This window comes from Notolepis coatsorum (genome assembly GCF_963971535.1).
Source record: "Notolepis coatsorum genome assembly, chromosome: 4".
Classification (NCBI taxonomy): domain Eukaryota; kingdom Metazoa; phylum Chordata; class Actinopteri; order Aulopiformes; family Paralepididae; genus Notolepis; species Notolepis coatsorum.
This window is the reverse complement of record NC_140168.1, coordinates 50,196,553-50,211,116: the sequence shown is the minus strand read 5'-3', so window position 1 is coordinate 50,211,116 and position 14,564 is coordinate 50,196,553. Positions and strand designations below refer to the sequence as shown.

The 14,564-nt window shown below is 42.4% G+C and overlaps 1 protein-coding gene across 1 annotated transcript in view; it reads right to left on the bottom strand.

Annotated features, from left to right (window-relative positions):
* Positions 1-2,123: 2,123 nt before the first annotated feature.
* The window catches only part of slc44a4 (solute carrier family 44 member 4), a 58,642-nt gene continuing 46,201 nt past the window's right edge, over positions 2,124-14,564 (bottom strand). Inside the window, 8 exon segments of the mRNA XM_084313678.1 lie at positions 2,124-3,925; positions 5,385-5,469; positions 5,631-5,725; positions 6,152-6,222; positions 6,364-6,437; positions 8,355-8,458; positions 10,781-10,875; positions 12,726-12,985. Of these exon segments, the coding sequence (XP_084169804.1) occupies positions 3,810-3,925; positions 5,385-5,469; positions 5,631-5,725; positions 6,152-6,222; positions 6,364-6,437; positions 8,355-8,458; positions 10,781-10,875; positions 12,726-12,985 (900 nt within the window). The 3' untranslated portion in view covers positions 2,124-3,809.

Genomic DNA, 14,564 nt, shown 5'->3' with positions numbered 1-14,564 from the left:
TGTAGTTCACTATTCCAATCTCTTGTTTAATGTAGTTCACTATTACAATCTCTTGTTTAATGTAGTTCACTATTACAATCTCTTGTTTAATGTAGTTCATTGGCCAAATGGCCACAGCTGTCATTTAATCACAGCTTCTTTGCCGACCAAGTCAGATATGATGACATGCTATGAGTAGCCAGTAGCCACTCATTTAAATCGAAATGACCAGCAGTATTTCCATAGCTTAAAGGTGCACTATGCAGTTCCGGGGTAGGGGGATTTGCTTACATTTGCATAAGCTGCAATTAGTGTACAGAACACTACTATACAAGTCATCTTTAGAATGATTGTGTCTTATGTCATAAATCACAACAAAATAATTGTGAGGCACCGTAAGCCTTCTTTGGATGGTTGTAAACACCATTGTAAACAACCACAGTGAAATGGCAACTTTTGAGGCAGATTTCTAGCTTCAGTGTTCCAGGGACCCAATTATCTTGATCTAATTTCTCTCCCAAAGCTGCATAGTGCACCTTTAATGTATGCCATGACATAAGAGCTATGCTATGTGCACTGCACTGTAATGCCACACAGGGCCAAAGAAGCAAGTGTAGCTCTGGCCTCTAGTAAACCATGGAATGAGTACACGTCTCCTTTGTATATATCACATGACACGGCACATGATTCACAGCATGTGAACCCGTCAGTGTTTGAGGAGTGATTTACTGAGACCGGACACACTGTATATATGTTGTAGAGGAATGATCATACGATCAGAATAGATCAGAAGTTAGCTTGTTCCACACACAATTCTGTTTCTCACTATGTGTGAGACACCAGCTGAATTAAAGGGGTAGTTCACCCAAAACATTAAAATAAATGAATAAATAATCAAATAAAATCCCCCCCTTACCCAGAGTGCTATGTTTGTTTATTTATTTGCACAAAGAAACAAAAAACACAAATGTGCAGGTGAGATAAAAAAAAAAAAAAGGTTTAATGAAGCTATCTCACAAGGGATGTTCGATATTGGCTTTTTTACCGATATCCGATATACCGATATTGTCCAACTCTTAATTTCCGATACCGATATCAACCGATACCGATATATGCAGGGTTCCCCCCCTGTAATTAATTAATTTCAGGTAATTAACATTAGATATCGTCGTGGAATTAACACAACATTATGCATAATTTTGACAATAAATAAAATCAGAATTTGTTCTTACTTGCTTGCCTGGGTAAATAAAGGTTAAATAAATGTAAAAAAAAAAACGATAATTTCCGATATCACATTTTAATGCCAATATTGGACATCCCTAATACAAAAAGTAATGAAACCACCAACTGAAAATCATAAAATCAGCACCAGTAAATAAACAAGGACATAATAGGTACAAAAATATATATTAATGTAAAGAAAAATAGCATAATGTGAAAGAGCAGTCGTCTGGTAATCCGGAGGTTCCCGGTTCGATTCCCGCTCCTCCCGGGCAGTGTGTCGAAGTGTCCTTGAGCAAGACACTTAACCCCTAATTGCTCCTAGACAAGCAGGTTGGCACCTTGCATGGTTGCCTCCGCCGTCAGTGTGTGAATGGGTCAAATGTGAGGAACAAATTGTAAAGCGCTTTGGATAAAAGCGCTATATAAATGCAGCCATTTACCATTTAAATGGTGTGTGTGTGCGCCCAATCAACACCCTTTTTTTAGTCCTTTACCTGCCCACAAGTAAAAACAAGAAGAAGCAAAAGCATACACACAGTATATAAAACACAAGAGACTAAATATATAAACTAGGTGAATCACACCGAAACAATCTGGATGGATAGGTAGCAATGTGGGTAGGGGGTAAAACGTTTTTACGTTTATTAACTGCCCCTTTAAGGTGCATCAGTTGAAGCACTGTGACTGGCTGTCGGATTTGATCAATCGGATCAGTTGAGTTTATGTTCAGTCCAGATGTGCTTTTCACTTGTACATGGAGGGTAAATAAACCCTGTATACTTATAACCTGCATGGCGTATACCGCGGGTAGAACGGTAATGAACCCTGAAGTCAGGAACATCCTCAGCTTGTTAGAACTTACCAGGTAAATGTGCCCACAAGGCATGTTGAAAAGATGGACACACAGACACACAGAATAATCATATTTACAATTTTATTAAATCATTTAAAAATACTCTTTACATATAAAATTCACACAAGTCAAGTTATCAAGTGAGATGGTATCAAAACTAAAACATTTTTAAAATGTGTTAAAAACTGTTGTGATGGCAATTGTTTGCATTGGTTTTTAATGTTATTCTTAAAAAAGTTCTATCAAAAGGATTCACAAAGGATTTATTCATCAGTGGCATTAAAAAAAAAAAGGAAAATGCCCAAATAATTTGTTGCCAATGTAAATGCAATTCGAGTTTTGTTCTGTATACTTAACACCAGCTGCAGTCGGACTTCAAGATGTCAACATTTGCAATGCAAGCTTTTCCTCAGACACCAACAATATTGATAACTTGATTGATATTCATAACAATTTTTTTTTTTTTTATAAATAAATATGACAATTTTTATGTGAGCCAGCCCTACGGGAAGAAGAAAAAATACATCTGAAATAATTTTGTGGCTATGTAGGAAACTCATGAGCCACATTCATGACTCACGGACTTCGACCCTTTCCCTTGGACTCACTCGTTTGTAATCACAACAAAATCAACTGTTAAAAGTGATGGACTGTAAACCTCGCTGGGAATGAAGGGAGTGTTATAAAGGCACCAATAACATGACGTCATCTGAGCCGACCTGAACACATACGATAGTCAAAGAGAAAGTGCCGTCTTGTGCATTTATTCACAGCGCAGTGGAAGAGCTGTACAGAATTACACACCCTTTCACATCAACGTCAGTTTGTAGGCTAAACTCTGCTTCCGTAAACCAAGCAGGCACGCATGCACTCCAGGGACAGTCTGAATGAAACAGTGCAAAATGCTTTCATCCGGAATGTCCCTGGGGTCTCTCCCCAAAGATGCACTTGTTTTTTTCGGAAGCACAATATTTCCTACAAGATGACACTGATGATAAAAGGGTCTATATCGCTGTATAACCCTTTAACCTAGGGCTGGGCGATATAACGATAATTATCGCGATATATTTTAATAATCGATGGAGAGAAAAAAATATCGGAAAAAATGAAATATCGATTTTTTTTTGTGACCTGCAACAGGGCAGTTTTAAAACCAGAGACAGTGGACAGACTTGTCTTTCTTGCCTGCAACTTAAAGTAATGGCAATTTGCTTGTCCAAATGACAATACTGACCAAATTGAGATTTATTTTTCTCTTGTCCATTTATTTTGTTTGCTTTCTAATTTAAAATACAGTTTGAAACCGTCTGTAGGCTATGTGTGCTAGCAGAGCTAGACTCCAGTCACGAGTCACGGTGCACATGTGCGGTGGTTTGTCCACCAAAAAAGCGCCAGAAGATAGAAAAGAAACGAGCAGAGCCAGAACTGTTCAACTCCCCTGGAGCCACAGCCAGCAGAGAAGCCGGTTTACTTTCGCTTTCAAACCAGCTGCAGCCTGAGAACTGGAGTGTGAGGGGATGTAACACTAAAGATGGCGGCAACAACAAAGAATTGCTGCAAAATAAACATACATCTGTAGTTTAAAAAATATATATAATAATAATCTTATTTTTTTTTATACTTATAACAATATCGATAATATCAAATATCGAGTGATATGATATTGTTATCGATATCATTATCGCGATATCATTTTTGGCCATATCGCCCAGCCCTATTTTAACCTCTGGGGGAGGAGGGGGGAGCTGGGTCAGTCCTTCCCTTTAGCCTTCTGTCTCTTGTTGGATTTGTTGAGGATCTTCATCAGGTTCTTGGACATGTAGTACGGCTTCTGCTCCGTCCCGTCATGACGCTCCAAGTCCTCCACTGGGGACGAGAGGTTCAGAGCAGCATTAACACAGTGTCTTGGGTGTTTGTGAATGAGTGAGAGAGACAGAGACAGAGTGAGAAAGAATGGGAGACAGAAAGGGTGAGAGATGGATAAAGAGTGAGAGACATAAAGGGTGAGAGCGAGTGCATATGGAGAAAGAGTGAGACAAATGGTGTGTGAGAGAGAAAGAGTGAGACAAAGGCTGAGATATGGATAAAGAGAGACAGAGTGACAGATGGAGAAAGAGTGAGACAGAAAGGGTGTGAGATAGAGAGAGAAAGGGTGAGAGATGGCTAAAGAGTGAGACAGAAAGGGTGTGAGATAGAGAGAGAAAGGGTGAGAGATGGCTAAAGAGTGAGACAGAAAGGGTGAGTGAGTGACAGATGGAGAACATGTATAGACCCTTTTGTCCTCAACATCATAATTCTGCTTCTGAAACCAAGCTGCCACATCTTTTGGGTTGAAAATAGAAAAATGGAATCATCAATCATCATTAATAGAAGATCATATGGAACTAACTTTTAAAGTACTGGTAGGTAGGACATCGTCTGTCCATTAATGTCACACCAAATGACAATCAAATTCCTTGTATTGTAAAACTACTTGGCAATAAAGACCTTTCTGATTCTGAGGTGCATTATTTGCAGGACAAACGTTTTCAGAGACTGACAAAACCTGCTGGCTTTCTCTGATAATTATAAGATCTGTAGATTTTTATCTGCCCAGACTTCTAATCTTTCCCCGTTTATTTTTTTTTCAATAGGCGCTTATGTATCCAAAGATGAGAGCAGTGAAACTTTTTTAGATCATGACATTTGCAACAAACAAACACACTTTAGATTGTTGTTTTTTTATTATTATTTCTTCATCATTTGCAATGGTCTCCTCCTTCCAATATCCAGTCATGGAGGTTTCAACTAAATGAATGAAAAGATTACCTGCATACCATCATTTGTCACAGAATACTGACATCGCTTGAGCGCCAATCACGAGTATAGTCAGGTTTTAATCGTTATTTCTTTTATTAGCGATATCCATTCATTTTCATCCATCCAGCCTGATGTTATCGTTGGGAATGGGTCTGAGCTCGCAAAAGGGCAAATACCGCCGCCTACGCCTTCCAGCTGGTATTGCACTCCACTGGAAATGGTGTAGTTTCTTTTCTGGGACGACCCAAGCCGTGCGGGCGTGGTTTAAATACTCAGGCGAGGTAACCTGGTTCAATGATACATCTGCGAGGCTGCCCCCCCCCTCAATATGCGGGTGTATTAGACCCATAGCTATAATTTTAAATATATTTTAAGCACTCGCAAATCTCGCAGTGCCCCCATTGACTTACAGCGGTGGCGTACTAGCGCCATCTCGCGGATTAAGCTCCGGCGCTGAATGAGTTAAGGGTCTATAGAATATCATGAAGAACTGTGTTCTCAGAGAGACATATGCGGTAGAACTCACAGAAGCAGAGGAAGAGTGTATCCACACACATGTTGTACACACTGAAGAATCCATGTGCGATGAGGTAGGATCCAAACACCACAGTCTAAAAACCGCAAAGACAAAAAGGGGTCAAACAATTAGCCCTGCGTTAGAGTCAATTCACTTCAAGGTTTAGAAGGTCAGGACAAAACTACACCCTTCAAACAACAAACATAATCTCTGCCCATTTACTCGTTATTCAAAAACGATTTGTCCGTCTCTTACAATGATGGGCATCCAGTAGTAGTTGAGTGTCTCTGTGCGGAAGGTGTTGCCAGGTAGCCGTATTCGCCCAGAGAAGAAAAAGAAGGCCAGGATTCCTGATGAACGATAGGTTTAACAGGGTCAATGATGATATTGTCATTTAAGGTCCTATAGAATCCACTCAAACTGACTCCTTTGAATTTGTGAGCATGAACAAATCTGTCCCAGAACTAAAAACAATAAAGCCAAGACTCTTTTGATCATCATGTCCTTGAGATCAACCCTGTAACTGCTGCACTGAAAGTGAACTGGGAGGACATTTCCTCGTAGCACTGCAATGTCAAAGAGCACTGAACGTGAAGCTACAAACAGTCTAAATGACGTGCCCCTCGATGACTTCATCGATTCATATAGTCTCTCTGGATTCTAGCTTTGAGAGAGTCGCACGCGTTCACAAATATTGAACGGTCGAACATCACAGGGATGTGTTGTAATTTTAAAGCTGCCGCATGAACCGTCTCGGGGGGCTAATGCATCCTTACCGACGGATGCCACCACCAGCAGCTTCCCAAAGAACAGCAGCAGGTCCGTCACTTTATCCAACACCACCACCCTGGAGGGAGACAGGAGCCCCACCACCAAAGCCTCGGTCAGAATACAGGCACGTTTGTTTATGCAAAAGGATGCGTCATTATACACAGAGACGACAGGAGGGTCCTGTAGTTGCGGCGCCACACAGGACCTCAGTCTTCACCTGATTATGTTCCTCATGAGCAGCTTGAATGCATTTTTGGCAGAGACACAGAAGTTTTTCCCGTATATGGCAATCTGTGAAGAGAACAACCAGGGAACAAAGAAGGTTTTTATCAAATATGCAGTGTAGGATGACTCAACCCGGTTACTAATATGACTCAACCCAGTTACTAATATAACTCAACCCAGTTACTAATATGACTCAACCCAGTTACTAATATAACTCAATCCAGTTATTAATATGACTCAACCCAGTTATATAACTCAACCCAGTTACTAATATAACTCACCCCAGTTACTAATATGAAAAATAGAGGAATGTTGTGGGGTGCAGTAATGGTGACACAATACAATATCTGCTGATGGACATGTGAAGTTAAAGACTTGGGAGGCGTCTAATGCAGTACAGCTACTGTATGATGACAGTCAGGGGTGCAGTCGTAATATCAGAAGTGCCTGTACTCTAGGCGGTCAGGTGGCATAGCGGAGATTGCGTTCGTCACCAACGCCGGAGACGCTGGATTCGCCTGTTCGAATCCAGCTCCCGGCATTGTCACCAGTTTGGCTGGCCATTCACACTAATACAATTGGCAGTATTAGAGGGTGGGAAAGCTGGCGGGGTGGGTCCGGGTCGTTGTAAACAGCGACTCCTACAGTTCGGTCGGGGCGCCTGCTCAGCGCGGATAGGATCTAAGGGGGGTAGTGTGATCCTTCCACACATTACACCCTCTCAGTGAGAGTCCGCGCTGCCAGGTGAAAAGAAGCGGTTGATTGGCTAGACGTGTGTCGGAGGAAGCACGTGATAGCCTCCACTCTCCCAGACCGACTGTGGGGGGTAAGTGCGCAGCGACCAGGAAGGGGATTGGGAATTGGCATAACGACTAACATTGGGATGGGAGAAAATCGGAGGAAAAAGGAGGGGGGAAAAGATATATATAAAAAAAAAAAAACGTGCCTGTATTCCGTTTAAATGATGCCACGTGCACGCACGCGTGCTCCCGCGCATACATGTTCCCTCGCGTGCGCACAGAACAGATGCTATTATGCATAAATAGTAGGAAACATGTTTGTATAGGAAATTACTAGTTTTAGTTTAGTTTTTGTAAATATTGCCTTGAAATAGAGAAGCTGAAAAAGGTAGCAGGATGTAGCATTGAATATATAAAGAAATTATATTGTCAACAGATATGGTTGAAAAAACAAACAATGTTTTAAATGTAATTGTAGATACAATATTGTAGTTACAATTTCTTTAATTGAATTAACTTAAACTAGAAAAGTAAATACAAACTAAATTAACAATGTAACTTACAGTTTACAGAAGGACAGTTTCCTTCTGAAGCACAACTTAAGAAATGTCTCATCCTTCCAGTCGGGACCATTTGTCACATAGTGAGAGCTCCACAGCTCAAGCAAACCCCCACAGGTCTTGTATTTTGGTTTTGCACTTCTCGTTCACCAAAGACTAGGTGATCGATAAGTGCCGGTACTTGGCGCATGGACGACGAGTCGAGTCAAAGTTGTGAACGCATTTCTGGGACGGCGTGGTACCTCGTGGCACCACCACTGCACCACTGATGACAGTGTTTCCGTGTTAGGACTGACCATGATGTAAGCGTATGATGACAGTGTTTCCGTGTTAGGACTGACCATGATGTAAGCGTATGATGACAGTGTTTCCGTGTTAGGACTGACCATGATGTATGATGACAGTGTTTCTGTGTTAGGACTGACCATAAAGTAAGCGTATGATGACAGTGTTTCCGTGTTAGGACTGACCATAAATTAAGCGTATGATGACAGTGTTTCCGTGTTAGGACTGACCATGATGTATGATGACAGTGTTTCCGTGTTAGGACTGACCATGATGTATGATGACAGTGTTTCCGTGTTAGGACTGACCATGATGTAAGTGCATGCTGACAGTGTTTCCGTGTTAGGACTGACCATGATGTAAGTGTATGATGACAGTGTTTCCGTGTTAGGACTGACCATGATGTAAGCGTTCCTGTTGAGGAATTTGATGAACTTCTCCAGACACCAGAAGCAGCACTTGAGACAACACATGAGGAAACGAGCACAGGGGTTCTGAGCCGCTGGGGAGAATAAAATAATAAATAATAAATGGATAAGTGTGAAGTGCAACGTCTGACTAGCTCTTTCATGCTAAGCTATCTTGGTGCAATCCTTTTCTGCTAACAAGTTAACGTCATCCCACGGCCAGGCACGTTATAAAACGATGATAAAACCATTGGAAATGGTAACAACAGATGAGGTACTCAAAAAACTGAGCGCCCTCCAACCTAACAAGGCCACTGGCCATGACAACATCCCCTCCAAATTCCTCAGAGACTCAGCAGCCGCCATCACCCCAGTCATCACACACATAATAAACCTCTCTATAAAACAGGGACACGTCCCCAAGGACTTCATAATTGCGAGAGTGACCCCTCTGCACAAAAAAGGCAGTAAATTAGACCCAGGCAACTACCGCCCTGTTTCTATCCTTACCTCCATCTCGAAAGTCATGGAAAAAATTGTATACGAACAGGTCGAAAAATACCTTGCGGAAAAAAATCTAATCTACGAATTCCAATCTGGCTTCAGAACATCCCACTCCACTGACACATGCCTTCTCTATTTAAACGACCACATCAAACAAGAGGTGGACGCGGGCAAATACTGCGGCATGGTCATGCTGGACCTACAAAAGGCCTTCGACACTGTCAATCACACCATTCTGATTGACAAGCTAAAAGCAATTGGTTTTGATAGTCTATCAGTGAGCTGGATGCAATCCTACCTGGAGGGGAGAGAGCAGATGGTGGAGGTAAACGGTACCCTATCCCCCCCCCTCACAGTAAACTGTGGTGTTCCACAAGGAAGCATACTAGGTCCGCTACTGTTCCTAATTTATGCAAATGACATGTCGTCAGCTTGTGACTGCAACTTGTTCCTGTTTGCGGACGACTCAGCCCTGCTGGTCTCTGACAAGAACAAATTACAGGTTGAAAAAACCCTCAGCTCAGAACTAAGCAAAATCTGCATATGGCTCGCTGATAACAAACTATCATTACACATGGGCAAAACAGAGTCCATTCTCTTCGGTTCAAATAACAAACTCAGCAAGACCGACGGCTTCTCAGTTACAGTGGGTGACAATATTGTCACAAGGAAAGAAGATATTACCTACCTGGGTTCCATCCTAGAGGCAAATCTTTCCTGTGACAAAATGGCATCCAATGTAATAAAAAAAGTCAACCAACGAACTCGTTTCTTGTACCGGATCTCCTCACTGGTAAACAAGAATACCCTGAAGACTCTAGCAGGAGCACTCATTCAAGGGTACTACGACTATGCTTGCACCTCATGGTACCAAAGCACCTCAAAGGCGCTAAAAACAAAATTACAAACATCTCAAAACAAACTGGTCAGACTACTGCTTGACCTTACCCCTAGAACCCACCTCACCCCTGCCCACTTTGACAACCTAGGATGGCTTAGAGTAGACGACAGAGTACAGCAACTTGCAATGGGCCTGGTCTACAAGATACACTACACGACCAAGGTACCCATGTACATGACTAAATACTTCCCAAAGGTCAGTGAATACCACGATCACAACACCAGAGGGAGCTCCACAAATCATGTTAAACCCAGATTCGGCTCAAACAAGGGTCTAAACACGTTTCGCAATTATGCCACATCAATGTGGAACGCCCTACCCAAAGCTGTAAAGGAATGTGAATCACTACCCACTTTCAAAAACTCTCTCAAAAAACACCTAAGGGAGACTGCAACTCGAAACTGGCCCCTGTAAATGTCCGAGCACAACCCCCGCCAATGTACAGTAAATTACCAAGTATGGTCTTGTCAATAATCCAATGTACAGTGTTGTTTGTACAGTTGTACAGTGTCCCCCACCCACCCCTCCTACCCAACCCCCCCCCCCCCCCCCCCACTCCTACCCAACCCCCCCCCCCCCCCCCCCCCCCCCCCACCCCCCCAACCACCTCCAATGTACAGTCCCACCCCCACCTACCCAATCCAATGTACAGTTTCTACGCCTAATGTATATACTCTGTTCTTTCTGGACTCTTTTTGTATCACAAATACAGTACTGTAATTGCAAATCTGGTATGTCATAAATGTATAGATGTAGCAGTACTGTCTATCTGTATGTCATGTATGTCATATATGTTACGATGAATTGGAAATGGGGGACCCTGGTGGAAACAAGACGAAAGTCTTTCTCTGGTCTGCATCCCCTTAACAATTGTATGTATTGAGCTGTACTGCACTGTACCCATTCTGCAATCTGTTAATAAAGTTCTCATTCATTCATTCATTCATTCATTCATTCATTAGCATCCTTTAGACGGTTGAAGAGGGAGACTTTGCATGCTCTCCAGCCTTACATCTGGTTTTGTGGTCGATGTACTCCAGGATGATCCTGATGACCTGAATCAAGGTGAGGATCAGCGCGCCGAACGCCAAGGAGCCAACGTGGTATCTGGTAAGGAGAGAAAGGAACCACTGATAATAAGAGGCCTTGCACAGAATGTGTGTGTAGTTATCTTTCTTCCAACATGGCTGCCCTGTAACCACTGGTAACTGTGATATTACTGTTCCACTGTGACTTGTTTACGAGACCCAGTAATAAAGACACCAAATGATTACATTCTTATTGACATATTTCATATATCAACACAGCCGTCGTCTCTTCCAACGTGGAGGGAAAATAGGCATATCAAGTATCCCGTGAAAGGCCTCCATTGCCGTTGAATAAAGCCACATTTGTTTAATATTTCGGGGTAACGTATAACGGATGTAACAAGAGTCCCCTGGAACTAGGCAGAATCTGCATATGGCTCGCTGATAACAAACTATCATTACACATGGGCAAAACAGAGTCCATTCTCTTCGGTTCAAATAACAAACTCAGCAAGACCGACGGCTTCTCAGTTACAGTGGGTGACAATATTGTCACAAGGAAAGATGAAATTACCTACCTGGGTTCCATCCTAGAGGCTAATCTCTCCTGTGACAAAATGGCATCCAATGTAATAAAAAAAGTCAACCAACGAACTCGATTCTTGTACCGGATCTCCTCTCTGGTAAACAAGAATACCCTGAAGACTCTGGCAGGAGCACTCATTCAGGGGTACTACGACTATGCTTGCACCTCATGGTACCAAAGCACCTCAAAGGCGCTAAAAACAAAATTACAAACATCTCAAAACAAACTGGTCAGACTACTGCTTGACCTTACTCCTAGAACCCACCTCACCCCTGCCCACTTTGACAACCTAGGATGGCTTAGAGTAGACGACAGAGTACAGCAACTTGCAATGGGCCTGGTCTACAAGATACACTACACGACCAAGGTACCCATGTACATGTCAAAATACTTCCCAAAGGTCAGTGAATACCACGATCACAACACCAGAGGGAGCTCCACAAATCATGTTAAACCCAGATTCGGCTCAAATAAGGGACTAAACACGTTTCGCAATTATGCCACATCAATGTGGAACGCCCTACCCAAAGCTGTAAAGGAATGTGGATCACTACCCACTTTCAAAACCTCTCTCAAGGGACACCTACGGGAGACTGCAATTCAACACTGGCCCCTGTAAATATCCTAACCCAACCCCCTCCAATGTACAGTCATTTACCTAGTATGGTTGTCAATAGTCCAATGTACAATTTTGTTTGTTTGTACAGTGTCTCCTCCCCCCCCCCTCAATGTACAGTTTTACTTGTTTAATACAGTGTGCCCCCCCCCCCCAACCACCTCCAATGTAAATTACCCAGTATGGTTGTCAATATCCCAATGTACCCAACCCCCCCCACCCAACCTCCTCCAATGTACAGTTTCTACGTAAAATGTATATACTCCCTTTTCTTGACTCCTTCTGTATCACAAACAGTACTGTATTTGCAAATCTGGTATGTCATAAATGTATAGATGTAGCAGTACTGACTATCTGTATGTCATGTATGTCATATATGTCCTGATGAATTGAAAATGGGGGACCCTGATGTAAACAAGACGAAAGTCTTTCTCTGGTCTGCATCCCCTTAACAATTGTGTGTATTGAGCTGTACTGTATTGTACCCATTCTGCAATCTGTTAATAAAGTTTTCAATCAATCAATCAATCAATCAATCAATCAATCCCTTTGGCGTTTGTACTCAGTACACTCCTCATAGGGAAAGCTTGGGTTGTGGATCAACTATGCCCTCTAGGGGCCAGAATGGGAGAAGCAATTCATTCCACCCCAATTTTTAATAGAATATGTTGAAGACCTACACCGTAATAATTAATACAAATAACTATACAGCAGCTCGTCCACCGACCGTAGTGACCGCATGAAGGCTCCCGACAGAGGGAACAGAGGGATGTCCGATGGCTTGCTGAAGGCCCAGTAGTAGGAGGCGAAGGCCCCGGCCAGCGTGCACTGTCCCAGGGCGAGGACGAAGTTCACACACCAGAGGAAAGCCACCGCGTTGTAGATCTGCAGGTTGAAGATGTTCCTCTGGAGGAGACCCTCGTCGTTGTACTTGATGAAGATACACCGAACTAACGGGCAGCCGGGGTAGTCGGTTCCATTGAATCTCTGAGAGGAGGGCAAGGGAGAGGAAGAGGAGAACCCAGACATGTTTTATATCTCTGAGAGGAGGGCAAGGGAGAGGAAGAGGAGAACCCAGACATGTTTTATATCTCTGAGAGGAGGGCAAGGGAGAGGAAGAGGAGAACCCAGACATGTTTTATATCTCTGAGAGGAGGGCAAGGGAGAGGAAGAGGAGAACCCAGACATGTTTTATATCTCTGAGAGGAGGGCAAGGGAGAGGAAGGGGAGAACCCAGACATGTTTTATATCTCTGAGAGGAGGGCAAGGGAGAGGAAGAGGAGAACCCAGACATGTTTTATATCTCTGAGAGGAGGGCAAGGGAGAGGAAGAGGAGAACCCAGACATGTTTTATATCTCTGAGAGGAGGGCAAGGGAGAGGAAGAGGAGAACCCAGACATGTTTTATATGGGATGGGGGGGGGTGAGAATGACAGCATGTGACTGGAGTTAACTAGTGGAACTACAATTTTGTCTGGAGGAGGAGTTACATATATATATTTTAACAGCTTTATTTTCCTCTGTTGAGTGAAACCTCCTTTTTTTTTTGGTTTATCTTTTTTTATTGGAAGAATTTGTACAGATTTATACATTTCAGTTATCCAAATTATACAACTTCCATTTCCTTCCCCATTCCTATCCCCTAATCCCACCCCATCCCACCCAGTGAGGGCGACGACAAACATACATGTAAAATAAAAAAATTAAATTAAATAAATTTTTTAATAATTAAACATAAATACAGAGGGAGAGCTCCCGTAGCTCACCGCATATCTCGGCGCTATTTCTGCGTCGGGGAAAACCGTGCTAGTCACGGATCTGGGGGACACGAGTTTGATTCCCGGACCCGCCGTCATTTCTCAGAATGTCTTCCCCTGCTCTACATCCCATTTTCAACCTGTTTCTGTCGGTCATGCTTGACCAGAAAAAAGCGATAAACGCTAAAAAATTAAGTAAAAAAAAAAAAAAACATAAATACAGATGTGACAGACAAAGCTACGCAAAAAGAAATTAAGCAAAATTTAAAGAAAACAAGAGAAAAAGAAAAAAAATATATATATATATATATATATATAAATAGGAAAGACAGTAATAATAATATATAATATAAGTAATACTCTCCATTTTAGTAGTGTAATTTCCAGATGGTAAAACAAATAAAAGTGAAACCTCCTTTGACCAACCCCACCCCTCCCCCTGTCGTACAAGATATTCTGCTCTGACAACTAGTAGCTGCCAGGGGAAACCTTTGCAATGTGATGTTTGTAGGCCAGTTCAAGATAAACAAGTTGTAAATCCAGTTTTGCACGTTTATATTCTCACGCTTTCTATCTGTGAAGCATCCATATGTGGCCATTTGGCGTTGGTTCATGTGCAGCTGGAAGACGAGATAAGATAAGATATTTCTTTATTGATCCCCTTGGGGGAAATTCAGGCGTCATAACAGTATGGGAGAGGGGAGGTACAGGTATGGGCAAGGTAATAGTAGAAAGACATAAATATAGACAATAAAATCTGATTGTAATATAAAAGTATGAGGAATATATTAACACTTTCATTGCCAGCCA